The 20,375-nt window shown below is 39.7% G+C and overlaps 1 protein-coding gene across 2 annotated transcripts in view; it reads left to right on the forward strand.

Annotated features, from left to right (window-relative positions):
• The window catches only part of ACO1 (aconitase 1), a 60,323-nt gene that overhangs the window by 4,057 nt on the left and 35,891 nt on the right, over window positions 1–20,375 (forward strand). Inside the window, exons 2-5 of one of the 2 annotated variants that reach the window (XM_081317145.1) lie at window positions 11,051–11,168; window positions 11,986–12,154; window positions 16,856–16,993; window positions 19,280–19,349. In XM_081317145.1, coding sequence (XP_081173271.1) covers window positions 11,072–11,168; window positions 11,986–12,154; window positions 16,856–16,993; window positions 19,280–19,349 — 474 coding nt within the window. In that variant the 5' untranslated portion in view covers window positions 11,051–11,071. Of the gene's footprint in view, window positions 1–11,050; window positions 11,169–11,985; window positions 12,155–16,309; window positions 16,669–16,855; window positions 16,994–19,279; window positions 19,350–20,375 lie in introns of those variants that run through there. The other variant, XM_081317146.1, reaches the window with a different exon arrangement.

Genomic DNA, 20,375 nt, shown 5'->3' on the forward strand with positions numbered 1-20,375 from the left:
ATTTTTCATATATATATATATATATATATATATATATATATATATATATATATATATATATATATATATATATATATATATATATATTCAGCCTAAAATTGAATGTCCATTCTAGTCATATCAAACTCTACTACCTTTCTCTCAAAGGATGACCCAATGGGTTACAAGGTTGTTTACAGCAAAGACTTGTAGAACATTTGTAATGTTTAGTTAATTGATTCAGTTAAATCTCCCAGAGTCACAGCAGGCAGCCTCCTTATTTATACAGGTAGTCCTCAACTTACAACAGTTCATTTAGTGACCCTTCAAAGTTACAGCGGCACTGAAAAAAGAGACTCATGACCATTTTTCACTCTTAATGACCTTTGTAGCATCCCCATGGTCATGTGATTTATATTTATGACGTTTGCAGTGTCCCGGGGTCACTTGATCCCCTTTTGCGACCTTCTGACAAGCAAAGTCAATGGGGAAACCAGATTCGCTTAACAACCATGTCACTAATTTAAGATCTGCAGTGACTCACTTAACAAATTTGGCAAGAAAAGGCATAAAATGGGCAAAACTCACTTAACAAATGTCTCACTTAGCAGCATTAATTTTGGACACCATTGTGGTCATGAGTTGAGGACTACCTGTAATGAGCTATTGGGAATCAGACTAGGAAGTTTGGGTCTGTTTACTTTCCACGTAAGAACGTGGATGATCACACATTCCTAAACTTCATCTTTCATGCCCAATTTATTCTATGGGTGACTCCAGAGATAAGCCGTCTTGCAACAGCAGTACAAATGCAGAATTTCAGCACCACACGGGAGAGGATTTTAAAGGTTGTATCACAAGGTTGCAAAAGCTTTTTGGCGTATTCTACAAATATGTGACATGTTTACAGTACAATGGTTCACATGAGAGTAATCCTTTCTTGGCAGTTGCAATAGGCAAATACTGATCAAAGCATCCATCTTCTATTCCCTACAGAATGTTCTTGTCATTTTGTAATAAATGGGAGAATTTTACAACTCCAGTACTATATTATTTGACCTCTAGTTCTTTGAATAAAAGCAATTAGAATCTGAATAAATCGCCTTGATGTGATTTCTTCTCTCTCGTTCTTTGCTTGAGACCACAAATATTTTCTACATTGAGATTTTTAAAAATATTATATGTGTGCAAAGTAGTTATTTTTCCTGTAGGATGGCGTGTATATGATTGAGGATCTGGAGCTAAGATCAACAATTTACACTAAACTGTGACATGATTTGGCTTAGTATGTTGAATGAACCCCCAACAATTACAGTTTGTAATCATAGTTGTGGCTGATTATTAAGTTTGGATTCATCTTACGTGACATATTCTTTAAACTGTGGTTTGGTGCATTAACTAAGGGGTCTGTATATGTGTGCAAATGTAATTTTCTTTCCGATGTGCTCTTACACTGTTCTCTGTTTTCTGGGTCTTTTCTATCATGATCCTCACATGCAGTATTACTGTATAGTTTAGCTGAGATTGGCCTAAAGCAGGCAAACTGTGTGTGTGACCTTCCGATGATTAAAGTGAGAATTTATGATTAAGTGCCATGTTTTTCACATACCAGCAAATAGCAACAACACGTTTTTAATGAATATTTTTTTTATTAAAAGAAGATTTTACAAAGATTTTTTAAAACTACAGGAACAGAAGAAGAGGGGGGGAAAAGTTTTTAAAGGGTAAAAGAAAAAAGTTGAGAATAAGAAAATAGCAAGAAAAAGAGATCTAAAGAAGGGATTTCCCTCTCTTTTGAACAGTTACAAATATAGCGAATTTTGCTACATTTTTGCTACCTGCAGCAATCTCCACTCTTTCATTTTGCATATCACAGTTCTCTTCTCATAAACATTTCTTTTTAATCTATAAATCCAGAAATCAGCAGTTCATTTTATTCATTTTCAGCAAACCATCCAGTCAGGGTGCCTACTTTTAATAAAGGTAGTTGTAGATCCCTCTTTCAAAGCCAAGTCATCTACTAATGACTTGGAATCCGTAAAAATGTTTTGCTTCCTGAATGCTTTCAGAAAAAGGGAATGATACATGCCTCTTTTTTGGAAACTAAAACTGGAAAAATATCTCGTTGCTGGGAATAAGACTTTACCTTTTAGACCCTTTTTAAATCTCTGTGGTTTGCTAGTGACAGTGATTTTTAAGAGAGCTGAAGGTGGCAAAATTTAATGTATCTTTTTACGACAGAGGTCAGCCATGTCCACCAAAGAAACCATTTTATAATAACCAGGTGAGTCTCCCATGGCAGCTGAGCTACAGATTGTCCTCGACTCAAAAGCAACATACTGTAAATTTAAAGGAAGCCCAAATATCCAAAGAAGGAAGGTTACACCTTGGAGAAGATAATATAACCATTTAATGATGGTTATTGGATTCATTTTTTTTTTTAGCTTTATGCTGCTCGGGCATTGGTTAATTCTGAGAAAGGGATAAAGTTATCCTAAAATCTGACCAAATGGCACAGGAGTAGGGTCACCTCTCAATACTTTTCTTTGGCCTTCCTGGAAATATTTTTCCAAAGCACTGTAGAGCATGATGAAGTCTCCTTCAATTCAGGCTCAGCTCCTGTGGCCTGATCAGTGTATATGTAACCGTAAATGTAATTTTCTTGGCACAAAGCAGAAAAAGAGGAATTATTCGGTACACGGGATAATTTTTTTTAAAATTCCATTTATATCCTGCCCTTCTCCGAAGACTCAGGGCGGCTTTACAAACTTAGCAGTAGCCTTCATTCTATGTATAATGATTTTAACTGAAGCTAATTGAGATAAACTCTCGTATAAACTAACAGTTTTAGTTTTGTCCTAGTTCCTTCCACCCTGCCTCCCCACCACCACCAAAAGTAGTGTTCTGATCTACCCCTCTATCTGTTTTCTCTTGGTGGCTAACAAAATAGAAATGTGTCCTGCAGATAACTAGTAAAAGGTAAAGGTTCCCCTGCACATGCGTGCTAGTCGTTTCCGACTCTAGGGGCCGGTGCTCATCTCCGTTTCAAAGCCAAAGAGCCAGCTTTTGTCCGAGGACGTCTCCGTGGTCATGTGGCCGGCATGACTAGACACCAAAGGCGCACGGAACGCTGTTACCTTCCCATCGTAGTGGTCCCTATTTTTCTACTTGCATTTTTACGTGCTTTCGAACTGCTAGGTTGGCAGAAGCTGGGACAAGTAACAGGCGCTCACTCTGTAATGCGGCACTCGGGATTCGACCCGCCAAACTGCTGACCTTCTGATCGACAAACTCAGCGTCCTAACCCACTGAGCCACCGCATCCCGCAAAGCAGATAACTAGCATTACACTAAACACAAATGCCATTTAAATGCTTAACAGTCCGATGAGTGAAATAAGGGGGAAGGGGAGTGTTCGAAGCTACAACTGAGTGGGATACATGGGTGAAGTCCCATCCCACCCTAGATTGTCTTGTCCCAGCACACACACCTGCTTTTGCTTTCAACATCAGCTGGTGTAATTATTGCATAATTTGCATTGCACCAAGTTTAAGATCAGGCGATCAGCGTTGTTAACAGACAGTCTGGTTCTGGCTTTGTTATTTTCTGCATGGGAAAACCAAGCACAGCTATTCAGGACAGGGTGTATCTGAAGATCTTGTACACACACATTCAGTGGGTGGAGTGTCTTTTGATGGTTTTCCAATCAGCCCTGTGGATTTTAATCATATCTCTTCTCTCCCCCCCCCCCACTTTCTCCACCCCCACCCCCAATCTCCAGCTTGTAAAAAATCTTGCTTGCCTGCTTTAAGCACTGGCTTAAAGAGGTGGGAATGCTTGCAGAATCTGTCTGTTTCTTGGGGAATTCTCTGTTATTAAGTTGGGAATTCAGTTGCTGTATTTTCCATCTTCAGCAGATCACTTGGGATCTCTTTGGGATGAAATACGTATGTATCCTTTTCCCAGGATCTCTTGATAGAAAACTTAAGCAAACGTCCGCAGCCGAATTCTCGGTAACAGCCTTACGAACTGGGGAATTCTGGGAGTCACCACATCTGGATAGTCCCAAGTCTGGGAAGACTGGCATAAAACTCATAATAGAGAGTACCAACCAATCTACTGAGATCGGCACCCTTTCATTCAGCTAATCAGAAGTTGCGTGCCATTTCTGAAATACATGGAAATAAGCATTCCTTATGTTTTCCCTTGGATTAGACCACTTTGAAATTGGTGGAATTAATTCTAAGTTGTGGCTTGTGTTTTTAAGGTCCCTTCTTAGGTTCTTATGATTCTTTACTTGCTCAAAACAGAAGAATATGTGTGCGTAGGATTTTTAATTAAGAGTCAGCTCATAGAAGAGAGTTGTGGTCCAGTTACGTTAGATCCTGTCCGATTTCCACCTTCTCTTTTTCCCCTCTCACAATGCTTTCTCTGGAAACCTTTGGAGAAAATATTCCTTGCTTTTTAAATTAAATATGTAACATTGTATGCTGGATTTTTTTAAAAAGGCTAGTTAAACTGGGAAGTTGGGGGGGGGGAAATAACCCATTCCTGAAAAAGTAAATGGCAAATCCCTTCCTTAGTCAAGAAAACTATATGAATCCAGCATAACTCAAGAGCATATTCATCAGTTTCTAAACTCTGTGTTTGCTTTCTTCTGCCTAGAAATTGAGACTTGGGAAGAAGCATTCAGTACATAATAGGAGATACAGTTGCACAAATCAGCTGAATTTAGTAGACAGCGATTTCCACTGATTTGAATAGTAATAGTTATATTGAAAATCACAGCTGGTACATGCAAGAAAATATGGCCGTATGGAGTGATTTGGTTCTCCAGCACTCTTTCTCCACCATACCCTGTTCAATTCCTTTCTACATTCATTTTTTCCTACTTTCCCCTGGCCCTGTCGGAACCATTACCTAAGCATCTTGGAATAATTGAGCAGGTTCAGCCTTCATTTGTGGGCTGCCTTGCATTTGTGAAGTTTGGTTTAAGATTTCATTTTCTTTTGTAGAAATCTTGGTTTCCCTTAAGAATCCCTATACCGCCCTGGCATGTTGATGGAGCTATTTTGACCATACAAGTCAAGGGATTTTTCTGCATGGGAAAAGGCATAAGAAAGTGCTTAATGGCCAAGAATGAAGGATTTGATCCATCTCATGGCAAGCTGTTTTTTAAAACAAAAAATAACCCTTTCTTCTCCTTTCACTGTTTCGTTGCTGTGGTCAAAATGTATGATTAGCTAGGAACAGATTTCTGTCCAATGAGCAGAGGAATTCTATGCTTCATTTGTTCACTCACTTCAGAAACTATGAAATCCAACCTTAACCATCTTGAAAATAAAACCACTGGGAGCCGGAAGGGGGCGTTAGGTAGAAGGTAAGCAGACACAGAGGGACACAGTGGGTTAGGACGCTGAGCTTGTCCATCAGATGGTCGGCAGTTTGGCGGGTCGAATCCTGAGTGCCACGTAACAGAGTGAGCGCCTGTTACTCGTCCCAGCTTCTGCCAGCCTAGCAGTTCGAAAGCACGTAAAAATGCAAGTAGGAAAATAGGGACCACTACGGTGGGAAGGTAACAGCGTTCCGTGCGCCTTTGGCGTCTAGTCATGCCGGCCACATGACCACGGAGACGTCTTCGGACAAACGCTGGCTCTTCGGCTTTGAAACGGAGATGAGCACCGGCCCCTAGAGTCGGAAACGGTTAGCATGCATGTGCGGGGGAACCTTTACCTTTATCTTTTAAGCAGACACAGAGTGAACGGATCAAGGCGTAAACTCTTCTAAAATCTTGGTTTTAAATGTTAGGGTCCCATTCTTTTTAAGCACCCTCCTCCGAGTAACTCAGGCCAGTTAAGAGTAGTGCCTCTACTTGTGATTGAAACTCAGTAGTCTTTAACATTGGGGCTTAGTTGGTAGATTATATACACAGTGAATTGCTTCAGATCTTGTGGGTTTGACATTTCTAGAATTGTAGGTTTGCAAAATCTGATTCAAACCTGTCGAAACCCCCTGTGTGAAGGAAGATTGTTTTCAGCAGCAGCAGCAGCCACATGGCCCCAAACAAACGATCGCCCAGGAGGACATGTTCGCTGTGCCGTAGACAAAAAGCAAAGGCAGCCATTTTTAGAAGTTCCTGGAAAATTCATAAACGGAAACAATGATCCTACATATAGATCTGAGATAACCTCCAAGCGAAAACTCTTTTATGGCCAGATGAGTACTTTTGACTGTTGAAAAACCAGAACTGGTTTAAATCTGAGCGGTCAGGTTAGATTTCCTTATTCAAATTTTAAAAAAAAATAGTATTCTAGACAAGTCAGAATTCTGTGCTAAAATTCCCAGAACTCTTAGTATTTCGGATTCTAAATGCTCAGATAAAAGATTCACAATTCAAAGAGGAGCAGGGACTCGAGATTACTTGATTATTATTTTTTCCCTCCTCTTGAGCAAAAAAGGTCAGTAATTTATCTAGAAAGCCGGAAAAACATCCTTATTTTTCCTCAGTAGGCCCTGCACGTCCGTCCTTATAGCATCTACCGGTAGTTCTTGGTTAACATCCAATCATTCAACCATCAGTTACGATGGTGCTGAACAACGGGACTTATGATCAGTCCTTGAAGTTCCAGCTGTGGTGTCTCCACAGTCATGTGAACAATGTTTGGGCCCAGTCACATTTGTGCCTGCCTTTTGGTTGCCTTCCTAGCCATGGCGGTCAGCTGCCATACCATCTGGCTACGCTCACCGCCACCACCACATCTGCCAAACCGTGCGCTGCTAGTGAACCAGCTGGGCCCTTCTTTTGCCCCTTTCTTCTTTTGTGCTGGTCTAACGGAGGCCTTTCTTCACACATCAGCCTTCGTTCGCCAGAGAATGCCCTGAGGGTGGCCTGAACTGAAGCCCTGGCTGACGCACAAATGGAGAGCCCGGTCAGCTCACGCAAAAAGTCCCACCTACACTGGTGCAAATGAACGCGATGCAAAGGAAGGCCCTGGGTGATATAGAGAGGCGCATGGTGTGCTGTGGGCACGGTGGCGGTGGGCAGGGTTCGGAGGGGGAAACAGCTGGCAGCAACTGGCAGGCATGCAGCTAAAAGGACAGAGAGGGGTGAGGTCTAAAAAGAGGCAGTTGACCTGGCTCTTTGAGCTTTCTGGCCTGGACTGAGGGTATTAATTGGGGTTTTAATTGGTTTTTAATTAACATTTTTATATTCAAGGTTTAATATACGTAATCATTTTAATTGTTTTAAATTTTGTAATTGTGATATTGTTTCTTTTAAAAAACCTTGTAAACCGCCCTGAGTCTTACGGGAGAAGGGCGGTATATAAGTCTAATAAACTAAACTAAACTAAGTTCCTTACCTTATCGAGGCTCAGGGCTGAGAGGGACCAAGCTGGGAATAGCTTGGATCAGGATCTTGCAAGACATCAGGCAGGTGTCTTGCCCGGCTGAGGCTTGGGGGGCATTTTTTTTCAGTGCCACTGTAACTTCAAACAGTCACTAAGTGAACTGTTGTAAGTCGAGGACTACCTGTACTTCATCACTTCATATAGTTTTCTTGTCTAAGGAAGGGATTTGCCATTTTTCAGGAATGGGGTTGTGTTGTTTTTTTTCAACTTCCCAGTTTAACTAACCTTTAAAAAAAATCCAGCATACAGTGTTATATATTTAATTTAAAAAGCAAGGATTCAGTTAACAGCAGCAATGGGGAGTGCTGGGATTTCTATCCCTAAGCCGTTGAGTCACATGAAGTCGTCCTATATAACTCCGTTGCTTAGCAACAGAAATGCCAGTCCCAATTGCTGTTGTTAATTGTACAGGTAGTCCTCGACTTACAACAGCAGTTCCTTTAATGGCCGTTTCCAATTTACAGCAGCACTGATAGAAAAGTAACTTAGGACCATTTTTTACACTTAGCGACCGTTGCCGCACCCCTGTGGTCACGTGATCAAAATTTGGACACACTGACTCATATTTATGACAGTTGCAGTGTCCCGGAGTCACACGATCAACTTTTACGACCTTCTGACAGGCAAAGTCCAGGTTCACTTAACCGCGGTGTTGCTAACCTAACCACTGCAGTGATTTCACTTCACAAATGTGACAAGAAAAGTGGTAAAGTGGGGCGAAAATCACTTGACAAATGCCTCACTTAGCAAAAGAAATTTTGGGCTCAGCTGTGGTTGTAAGTCGAGAACTACCCGTATTGCTCTAGCTGCTGGCATAATTTCACTGTAAGCCTGGATGCTGAATGGTGTCCATTTATTGCAGTATGGACATTAGGCTTTCTCTAATGAAAATGGCCTGTTTGTTTAGAATGTGGTCAGTATAATTAGAAGAATGAATGATCAAAAGCGTCATTCTATTTATTGCTATCATCCTTTCCGCAGCTGAAAACTGCAGAACAGTCTCTAGACCTTATATCCACGTAGCCGGTTTAAAGTTCAGATGCCTTTTGAGGCCAACAGCAGCTTTTCAATTGATTTCTGTAAGGTCAGGTTGCAGTTAGCGTACTTCAAAAGGGAAGGCAACACATAGTGAATAAGCATTGCAACCGTGAACTTCAGTCCAGATAGCCTTATCTTGGGTGCCCTGATGTTTGTTCTGTACGGAATATAACTGCCTCGGTTTGTGCAAAAGCCTTGAAGCAGAGATGTAATTGCATTTATTTTTACGCCCAAAACTTAATTGCTTTTAGAAGAATAGGGAGTTGATTTTAAAAAAGGTAATTATTCTACAGTTTGTTTTTAAAAGCAATTCTTTATCAATTAGTTTTTAATTCTATTATCTCATAAATGTTTGGGGGCTGTTTTGGAGCTGGATAAAAATTATATCTTGTCTTCTACCTTGGTTTCTCGTTTACAAATGATATTAGGGCAAGCAGTGATCTACTTCTGAATATTTATTTTTCCTCCCTGTCTTGTGACGGTTTAAATACTGATATGTCTGTTGTATTTAATTTCTACAGAATTAGAGAGTTCTTTTATAACTAATGCAGCATAAATGTAAGATACGCAGTCAAATCTGATGATGATTATTGTCTTTTCAAATCACTTCTTCTAACTCTGCATTACTTATTTTACAAAACAGCAATATTTTTTTTCAAAAGAAATGAAGCATGAGTGCTTTATTTTACCATCATATAAGTGGAAGAACTGGCATAAGGCTAAGAATCTAAATTATGAATCTCATCTCTCTTAAAAGTTCAATGAGCTGTGTTAGTTAATAACAGAAAATATGGGGGGCCTAGAATACTGACTTATCCTGCAAAGACTCTAGCTAGCTAAAGTGTAGAAAGCTCTTTAGATATTTGAAAATGTTGTAGAAAAATATAATAGTGATAATTTACTAGTACCTGTGACACAAATTAATAAGATAATGTAACCCTTTCTTGTGTTTAAAGAAAATGCACGTACACATTTCAAGAAAAATATGGAACTTTAAGATTTGTTAAATGCTAATACAATAACAAATAACTTATATCAGGGGTTGCCAAGCCCCGGTCTGTGGACCACTACCGCAAGTGGTGTGTGTGTGTGTGTGTGTGTGAGCACGGGAAGCTCCATTTACACAAGTGGTGTGCATGCACATGAAAACATCTTCTCCCTGCCATTGTCGCTGCCGGCCCCTGGAAGCAGAAAGGTCGGGGGTCGCTCATTTATATCAGGGCTTTTCAACCTTTTCACCCATTGTACCACTTTTAGGATAATGACCCTGGGACACTGTGACCATCATAAATATGAATCAGTTGCTAAGCATCTGAATGTAAATCAGAAGACTCTGGAGATGCTGCAGCATTCCAGCTGATCGGCGCTTCTTCTGGGCTCAGCAGAAGCACCAGGATCAGCACAAGCTCCAGCTGGAGCCTGATGCTGATCCTGACGCTTCCGCTGAGCCCTGACAGCCCTGCAGCTCCAGCCGTCTCTCGCTCAGGCTTGTGTGGTGCTGCCACCGGTTCAGCTCATTCCCCTCCCCCCGCTACCACTTTTCTAGAATGGTCGCGTACCACCTGCCAGGTGCCAATGTACCACAGGTGGTACCCATACTGCTGGTTGATCTATATGACACCACATTAATTTCGTTTTTTTCCCCATGGGAATAAAGTGCATATCTTAATTTTAAAACAATTTAACAGTGTAATAGGCATGTCTGCTCATAAATTAGCTTCATTTTTTCCCATGAGGTTGCAGCTTAATAACACTATTTATTGACTTTAAATTTAACAAGGAAACTTATCAATATATATTTTACTTTATCATAACAATACCACATCAAAGAGATATTTTGTTGAAACTGTAAATATTCTATTGGTTCCCGAAGTGTGAATCCATTAGACAAATTTGTATTTGATAACGTACAGCAGGGATCTCCAAATTTGGGGATTTTTAAGACTTGTGGATTTCAACTCCCAGAATTCCTCAGCCAACCAGTTAGGGAATTCTGGGAGCTGAAGTCCACAAGTCTTCAATTTGCCAGGTTTTGCCACTCCTGACATACATAGGCCCAGGATTGGGAACCTATTTGTTGAAAGTGACTTCCTTTTCTAAAAAAAAGTCACCAAAGCCTTTTCTTAATGTGCAGCATAGGATTTTGTGGTTTTTAGGATTAATGTAATGTGTTTTGCCTTAGAGTAGACTTTGACTTTTAAAATAGGTTTCTTTAAAAAAAAGCGCCTCATGAAAAAAAAAGCAGATCTTGTTCCTCAGTGCTGAGGTCTTCATTTGTAAAGCAATAAAGGCGGGGGGGGGAAGTCCCTGCTCCAAGCATATCCTAGACATATTTAAATTGATCATCTTAAGAGCTAGTTTGGTGTAGTGGTTAAGGCACCGGGCTAAAAAGCCAGAGATCATGAGTTCAAGTCCTGCCTTAGCCAGGAAAGCCATTGGGCCAGTCACTCGCACGTCAACCCACCCTCCACAAGGCTGTCATTGTGAGAAAAATAGGAGGAGGAAGATATGTTGGGTATGTTCGCTACCTGGAGTTCTTTGTAAAAATAATAAAGGTGGGATACAAAGAAATTAAAAACTCTTAAAATAAAATTCAGTGATATAAATCTGCCTTACATTTTTCAGTAGCAGCAAGACTTTTCAACTATGAGCAACCCCTTTGCACATCTCACGGAGCCTCTGGACTTGGGCCAGTCAGCAAAGAGGTTCTTCAATCTGAACCATTTGAAAGACGCCAGATATGGTATGTTGGCTACGGCGAAAAGGACTTCTCCCATACCTGAATTCACCTCTGCTTCTTTTCCCATTTGTTGAGGGTTCTCGATGATCACTTTGGCTTTGTCCTTTGGAGAGCCATAGTGTCAGATTTTAAGATTTTTTCAGTTCCAGCCAGAAAGTTGAAGTATGGAAAGACTGGTTTTTAAGCATTAGTGCCCTTCAAAAAAAAACACATATCGGGTCAAAACTCTGAAGCACGTTTTCTATTTTGGGTGGGGGGAAAAAAGTTGGAGAAATATCTCTCCTAACAATCCAAGTGGCTTTCCTCAGGCAACCCAAACCTTTGCACCTTCGTAGATATGTGTGCTAACAATTTCCACATTTATAGGTGTCACTTTCGCACTGTTTATCACAGAAAGTCGTATCTTTTTCTTTATATTGCAGCTTCCCCCACCTCAGAGCCAGCCTCTCAGTGGGGTGGGTCTCCAAGATCCAGAATTATTAGTTGTTGATCTAAAAGATTGTAGATCTATAGATCCGGAGATTGTAGTAGAAGACTGACTTGGTTATCAATCTTCTCCATCTGTATATTCTGGAAAGTTGTGAATTTCAATTGCCAGAATTTTCAACAATGTTTGGCCGGCTGGCAATTGTGGGAGTTAACCTCTGGAGAGTGTGTGTCCAAATGGCTTTAACTCAGAGAACTTACTCTTTTTTTTTTGTGAGACTGACGTTTGAAAACCTCAGCTGTAGTTTACTGACAGAAGATAGAGACTTTCCTTTTGCTGAGTCTTCTTCTGAATTTCATTTATTCCTTCTTCCCCTTTTCCTTTCTTCCCCAGCGCATTTACCATTTTCTATTAGAATCTTGCTCGAGGCTGCCATTCGCAACTGTGACGAGTTTCTTGTGAAGAAAAGCGACGTTGAAAATATCCTTAACTGGAAAGTGATGCAACACAAAAGTATTGAAGTGCCATTTAAGCCTGCTCGGGTTATTCTGCAAGACTTTACGTGAGTTGTATATCTTTGGTGGAGAACGTCTGGCAAAATTTGAGCTTTGGGTTAAATACTAAGTCCTCAACTTACAACCACAATTGAGGCCAACATTTCTGTTGCTAAGCAAGGCAGTTGTTTGAATCACTGCAGTTGGTTAGTAATGCAGTTGTTATGTGAATCTGGCTTCCCCATGGAATTTTGCTTGTCAGAAGGTTGCCAAAGGACCCTGGAACACAGTATCCAAACTTTGATCACATGACCATAGGGATGCTGGGATAGTCATGTGAAAAGCAGTCATAGGTCACTTTTTTCAGTGCCATTGCAACTCTGAAGAGTCACTAAATGAATGGTTTTAAGTTGAGGACCGCCTGCACTGCAAATTGCACTGGGTTGAAGACTTATAAGCAGACAGCATCAGTCTCTTTCTAGGAAAACATTCAGTTCATGTTCATGAATATCAAGCAAAATTCACCAAAAACACTGCCTTTTGATATTTCAGCAGACTGTAAAACCAGTTGTTGGGCTGTAGTTGGCTACTAAGAACCCGGATACAATTAATTCATTTCCAGTTTGGGAATCCTCTAAAACAGGGGTGTCAAACTCGCAACGTCACGTGACATGTCGCGACGTATCGTGACTTTTTTGCCATTGTTGGCAATGGGGTGAGTGCGGTTTCGCCATGAGGCACCCGGCTCGCAAGCCGGCAGTTTGACACCCCTGCTCTGAAACATATGAACTTCAGTTCCCAGAATTTTCAGAATGATTGTTAGTTAGGAATTACAAGAGCAACATTCATACAACAAGTGAACATCCAGGTTGGATAAGGCTGATAATACAAATCAATACAAGTGTATACAAATCGACTGTTTTTCTCAATACTTGGCTATGTACTGCTAACATTGTGTCTCCAGGTTTCAGGACTGCTCTTCCAAAAGAACAGTTACAGAAAATAACTTTTTTCCCCTTGAACTAACCGTCTTCAATACGTGGGTCATAATTTTAAAATTAAGCTACCTTGCATCAAGGAGATATTAGTACCCTCTTAAACCTGAAAAGCAAATTTGAGAATCCTCTGGTCATGTTTTCTACTAGAAGGGGAGAAACGACCGGTGTAGAGTCATAGCTCAGAGGATCGGTGACAAGCAGAGGGCAGAGTTCTGATGACTTTAGTCTTTGATTTGGTGACCAAGGTCAGAATCCATTTGTGAAGTTCAAGTTTGAGCAAACCTTTCACAAGCATCTTTACATTCTAGGCAATATTAATGATTGCACATTGCACCTTTCTGCCAATTATTAACATCTGCTGTATTTCTTAACATCTCAGTGATGTTAATATTCTCTTTTTGAATATTTTTGCAAGCTAAATTTGAATTCCTTATTTGTAGTTAAAAAGACCTGTCAAATTTTCTACATACCACACAATCATTCAAAACTGATAGTAAAGAAATAAAATCCTACCAAACGTAATAATTGCCAGCCAACTTATCTATAAACATACAGAAAAATGATGCAGAACAAAGTAGTAAAATGAATTTTAAAATGTTAACCCATTTAACAAGTAGAAGAATTGAAAATATCCAGAATGTCTTAAGTGTTGTATTAAAAAAAACCCAGAAGATTAAAATGAAAGGGGGGGAAATAAGGTATACAAAGGAATACAGTATTAATGCCATGCCAAGTAAAGATATAAAGATTATATCTGATATTTTCCATTTTTTCTTACAATGAACCATGATCATTTTATCATATTTTCAGATCACGTTATGGAATTTTAAAAAGAAGGTTGCATTTATTTCTATATGAAAAAATACATATCTTGTAGGTAATTGATGAGCTAAGAACCGGAAAAGAAGCATTTAAAAATATCTGTTTTGTGCTGGGAAAAAGATGAATATTCTGGGGGCTTGTTACAAAAAATATTGATAGGGTATGTTTGTGTCGTCCTTGGGTGCAAGCGGGGAAGGGACCTCTATGTCTGGGTATATAGTAAATGAAGAGGATGAGCTTTAAGAACAAAGGAAGACCATCATGATTTTGCTCTCATAAAAGTAGCTTTAGATCTCCATGGTGTTGATTTCTTAGACTGGTACACCTAATAGGGCTAACATTAGTTTTGCGAATCTGAATGTGCTATCTTTCCTTCTTTTATCTTCATAACAATTGAGTTGGGCACTATCTGGAGCACTTTTGCAAATTATTTTCTTGCTTGGCTTACATTTTTCTGATCATTGTCTTGGCCTTCTTTCAGTCCTTTAAGACCATCCTCTTTAGGCTTATGGGAAAATAGTATGTGAAGCTTGAGCACATGAAATAGTTTGATTAGGTCCAGGAGGCCTCTATTTTGGCATTGGTGCTACTCGCCTGACTTGCTACCCCTGTTCACATGTGGAGATCTATTCTGTCAGGAAGAAAGATTTGAACTAGCTTTTTTCCTGACAAGCTACATGCTGTTTTTCTGAATGAAGAATATGTATTTGGAACAGGGGAACGCAGCAGTCCTTTCCAACGTTGTGTTTATTCAATACCTCCTTTGAGTCTCATATGACAGTCCGTGAAATTCCATCTATACGTTGTACACAATGGGCGTTTTTCCTCAAATCAACAGTAGTAACTATTGTTGTGAATCAAAGTCTTGTGCACAAAGTCTGAGCTTTGTGTAAATATGAATGAATGATTTAACACTTCGATAGAAGCTTCGCTGCAAGAGTAGAATCTCCATTTTCTTAAATTAGTTTTAATACATGCATTTTCATGACAAGCTAAGTACTACAACTAGAATAAGAGATTAGACTCTTGATTCTGGCTATGTGTTGCATACGTTTTGATTTTCATGTATTCAGAGCTTGTAGGTTGCCACGTAAATTCATGAGCATTTATTCCATAGTAGGCTTACTGTGTGCCTACTATGCCTAATATATGCTAGCTAAAAATACTACATATCTAAAACAAATATAATGTAGTGAAATGGAATGGAATGAAATCACTAGATTCCAACCCTTGCTAAAACCTACTGTGTGGTCTTAAGGAAGCAACTAATACCATTTTTTGAAAATGTTCCAGATGAATATGGGTTGCTGATGCTGGAGAAATGTACTTGCAAAGGATTTATTCAGACATTAGCAATGTCTGAACAAATTCTTTGTAACTACGTTTTAAGTAAGCCAGAGCATTATTAAGTTGTAGATTTAATTATGGTTTTGAATAATTTTCTTATTTTCCATTGGAGGAATTGATATTTGTGCAGACGTTTTGGGGGTGTAAAGTTAGAATAAGCTCTCCTCAGTGTATTGTAAGTTATATAAAATATAAAGTTAGTGCCAGGCTAATTTATTCAATGGATTTGAGCTATGGTGAGATACAAAGGATTTTGGGATAATATTATGAGAGTTCTAGCTTGTTTACTGTCTGTGACAAATTGCATTAAAACTGGAACACTTTTTCACATTAGTCTTTTCCTCTCTCACCCCCCATCCCCCAATCCCTGGATCTATTTGTGATTTGAGTCTCAAACACTTGATTGCAGAAAGTCTGCTTAATATTATTCAGTGTCCAAAGTAACTACAGGTAGTCCTCAACTTGCAGCCGTTCATTTAGTGGCTGTTCAAAACTGGGGGGAAAAACATTTTGCACACTTCTGGCTGTCACGGCATCCCCGTGGTCACATGATCAAAATTGGGATGCTTGGCAACTGACATGTATTTTCAACAGTTGCTGGGGCCCAAGATCATCTATCTGATCACTTTTTGCGACCTGCTGACTAGGGAAGCCAAGGGAGAAGCCAGATTCACTTAACAGCCGTGCTACTAACTTAGTAACTCCGGTGATTTACTTAACAAGCGTGGCAAGAAAGGTGGTTAAAAATGAGAGAAAATTCACTTAACGTCTATCTTGCTTAGCAAGAAAAATGTGGGGCTCAGCTGTGGTCATAAGTGAAGGGCTACCTGTATATAATAATTCTAAATGTGGGATTGGCTCTTTTATGACTCGTGGACTTCAACTCCCAGAATTCCTGAGCCAGCCTTGCTGAGGGAAAAGGGAGAGGTTTCCAAGCTGAGTCATGCTGGCTCAGGAATTCTGGGAGTTGAAGTCCACAAGTCATAAAAGAGCCAAGGTTGCCTACCCCTGATTTAAACTAAAAAACAACAACAACCTATTGATTGTGGTCTTCTGAGAGTTGTTCTGTAGTATCAATATACCTGTAAGGAAGAACAGTTTCATGGGTAATTCATGCACCTGACTGCAGTTTGGAGAATTAGGAATCTTCCTTTCCTCCTCTTTTGCTGCTTGATTTTTCAGCCTGCCCTACCATGCTATCTACAACTGAATGAGTCAGCAATCTCTGGCATTTGCCTGTTAGCATGACCTAGAGCTTGCCAGTTCAGATAACCACAGATAATTATAGTTAATGCTACAACACAAGTTGTAAAAGGACAGAAGGAAAGAGGAAAGAAAACGTGAATCTGGAGCTTGTTTGTTTGGAAAAGTCTTTTTTTTTTAGCCAGCGTGGTTTGCTCTTATCGCCTATTCAGGTGTGCTGAATCTTTAACTTCTACCATTCTCCACCTAGCAGCTCCAACCTTTGGCCTTACAAAGGTGTCGCTTGAGTGTTTCGATTTCAGAATCTTAACTTGCACGTTTTTCACAGCTCCTGGGCGATCAGTTTTGACAAAGTTTTGCCTGGTGTTGTTTTTGTTTTTTTTAACTCTCCTGTTGCAGAGGTGTCCCCGCCGTGGTTGATTTTGCTGCCATGCGTGATGCTGTGAAGGGCCTGGAAGGTGACCCTGAGAAAATCAATCCTGTCTGTCCTGCTGATTTAGTCATTGACCACTCCATCCAGGTTGACTTTAATAAAAGGTAAGAAATGTATTTTAAGCAACATGCAAAAAAAAAAAGAAAGAAAGAAAACCCCCAAATAAACTCCAGGCCTTGTTTCTGAACACTGGGTTTCCGTTTATCTGAAGCTGGAAAATAGTGCAAGAAGTAAAATAGAAATGGTTAGGAACGGTTGCTGGAATTGAGTAATCTAATGAAGAGAAGGACGAGGGTGAAGATGATAGCAGTGTTCCAATATCTCAGGGGCTGCCACAAAGAAGAGCGAGTCAAGCTATTCTCCAAAGCGCCCGAAGGCAGGCCAAGACGCAACGGATGGAAACTCATCAAGGAGAGAAGCAACCTAGAACTAAGGAGAAACTTCCTGACAGTTAGAACAACTAACCAGTGGAACAACCTGCCTCCAAAAGCGGTGAATGCTCCAACACTGGAAGTTTTAAGAAGAGACTGGCCAGCCATTTGTCTGAAATGGTATAGGGTTTCCTGCCTGGGCAGGGGGTTGGACTAGATGACCTCCAAGGTCCCTTCCAACTTTATTACTATTATTATTATTATTATTATTATTATTATTATTATTATTATTATTATTATTATTATTATTATTATTATTATTATTATTATTATTATTACTTCAGGAGGCCTAATTAAAGAAAGCCTTTAAGACTATTTTGCTTAAGAGTAAAAATCAAGTAAGAGAGGATATGATAGAAGCATATGTAATTATTCATCTTATGGAGTAAGCACAGGGAGAGATTTCTTTTCGTAATGAAAATCTAAGGCCCCACAAAGCAAATTTCAAAGGTTTAGAGTAGATAAAGATCAGTCACTTCACATACAGGTAGTCCTCGACTTACGGCGGCCCAAAATTTCCATTGCTATGTGAGTTTTGCCCCATTTTGTAACCTTTTTTGCCACAGTTGTTAAGTAAATCATGCAAGAAATGATGAAGCAAATCCGGTTTCCCCAATTATGTTTGCTTGTCGGATGCTATCTGGAAAGATTACAAATGATGACCACATGATCTCAAGACTGTGCCAAGGGCCATAAATAAATACATGCCAGCTGCTAAGTGCCCGAATTTTGATCAGGTGACCATGGGAATGCTGCAGTGGTCGTAAATATGAAAAACGATCGTAAGTCACTCTTTTCAGGGCTGTTGTAGCTTCAGTCACTAAATCAGAGGTCTTCAAACTTGGCCCTTTTATGACTTGTGGACTTCAACTCCCAGAATTCCTCAGCCAGGCATGGAATTCTGGGAGTTGAAGTCCACAAGTCATAAAAGGGCCAAGTTTGAAGACCCCTGCACTAAATGAATAATTGTAAGTCGAGGGCTACCTCTATTCTAACTCCATAGGACACACTAGATGAAGTTAAAGTGAGGTGGCATCAGTGTCTCAACCATGATTTTAGCATATTGTGAAAGGAGGATACTGGAGGATACTGGTTGGGCACACTGTCCTGAGCACAGCCATTCTGTTTCCTTGTTCCAGATTAAGGATTGATTGAGTCCAAATATGTTAACTAGTGGAGTTTGCCCTCATGCAGTATGGGTGAGGGTCACAAACCTAAGTCTTAAAAGGGGATTAGATGAATTTGTGAGGGAGAAAAAAAAGGAATGATCACCTCAGAGGTGGAGAACAAACTGAAAATTATTTACTGGGAAGAGCGCATTTCCCCTTGTGTCCTGCTAGTGTGTTTCCCATAGGATTAGCTGAACCTTTTGGTTTGAGTCAGAAACAAATCTGTCTTGGTCCTAGGCCAGGGGTAGGCAACCTTGGCTCTTTTATGACTCGTAGACTTCAACTCCCAGAATTCCTGAGCCAGCTGTGCTGGCTCAGGAATTCTGGGAGTTGAAGTCCACGAATCATAAAAGAGCCAAGGTTGCCTATCCCTGTCCTAGGCCTTTTGGTCTGATTCAGCCAATATTCCAGTCCGTCTTAACATAGTACTTTTCAAAGCCCTGAGTGCATTTTTGCCAGCTGTACTTTCTAATCTTTTTCTGCTTGCTTGTTGTTGTAATAATTAATGTTTTAGAAAACTTTCCCTCACTGTTGTATTCAGGATACCCTTTGCCAAAGTGCCTCCATGGAATTAACCATTCCGTGAGACAGTAGGAATTATTATAAAAGCTTTGTGAGTTCCTGTTTTCTCCCAACTCTCTAGTCTACAGCAATTAAAGAGCCCCGGGATCCTGAACTAAATAAATACCAACTCGCTCCCCACTTTCTTTTTCAAGGTACAGAAACTGAATTCTGCACTCTATCCTACTGAAGTTTTCTTACTGTATTAACTCCTTACCTTTCATTGCAGGCCAGACAGTTTACAGAAGAATCAAGATTTGGAATTTGAGAGAAACAAGGAAAGATTTGAATTCTTAAAGGTAAGATTGTACTCCCTCTCTGTGTCTGCAAAGCTAAACATGGAAAAGCCTACTAAGGTAGGGCAATCTACAGAATCACAATTCCTAACGTACGAGGAAATAAGACGTGGGCCTACTTTTGTCCTGGAAGAATAGCTAAGGAGAGAAGTCAGCGAAGTTTTTCTTTTCCATAAAGGAAGGGAAAGAATGTTAAAAAATTTACACAGGCACAGAATTTAAGAGAGAATTTTTATAAGATGTTTTATAGATGGCATTTAGATCCTAAGAAATTGGCATGTATGTATCCAAATTATCAGCCTAAATGCTGAAGGTGTGGTTGTGATGATGCAACGTATTATCATATATGGTGGACTTGTAAAAAAGTTAAAGCTTTTTGGATTAAAATTTGGTGGAATATGCAGAAGATATTTAAGAAAAAGATAAAGTTTTCTCCACAATTATTTTTGCTGGGTATTACTATAGACTGTACTGCTATAGAAACTAAATCGATGTTGAATTTAATAACGGCAGCAAGACTTTTGGTAGCGCAATATTGGAAGGAGGATTTGCCTACTATAGAAGAACGGACTTTAAAAGTTTCGAACCTGGCAGAAATGGCAAAAATTTCAGCATATTTGAAAGACCATTCGCAACAAAGATATATCTTGGAATGGAGAAGATGGATTGATTACATTCAGAATAAATATGGGACCAAAAAGTTTCATTTAGCATTTGAATAAGTATTAGATTTATAAGATTTATTATTATTTAGTTACTTTTAAGGAGAGTTAAAGTCCGATAGGATTTAAAGTGTTATTATAGTTAGTTAGCATATTATAGTTTAAGATTGTTAGGGTCAATACCCTGTATTACGCTCTGGGAAGTCGGGGGGGAGGGGGAGGGAGGGGAAATTGGGTGGGGGTGGGGGAGGGGTGGGTTTTATGTTTATAATGTATCTGCAAAACTTTTTAATAAAAAAAATGCTCTCCAAAATTTAGGCATCTTTAAATTTGAGCTTGGTTATTCATCAGTATCACGCATACCAAG

The sequence above is a fragment of the Vipera berus genome (assembly GCF_964194415.1).
Source record: "Vipera berus genome assembly, chromosome: 2".
In the NCBI taxonomy this organism is placed as follows: Eukaryota; Metazoa; Chordata; class Lepidosauria; order Squamata; family Viperidae; genus Vipera; species Vipera berus.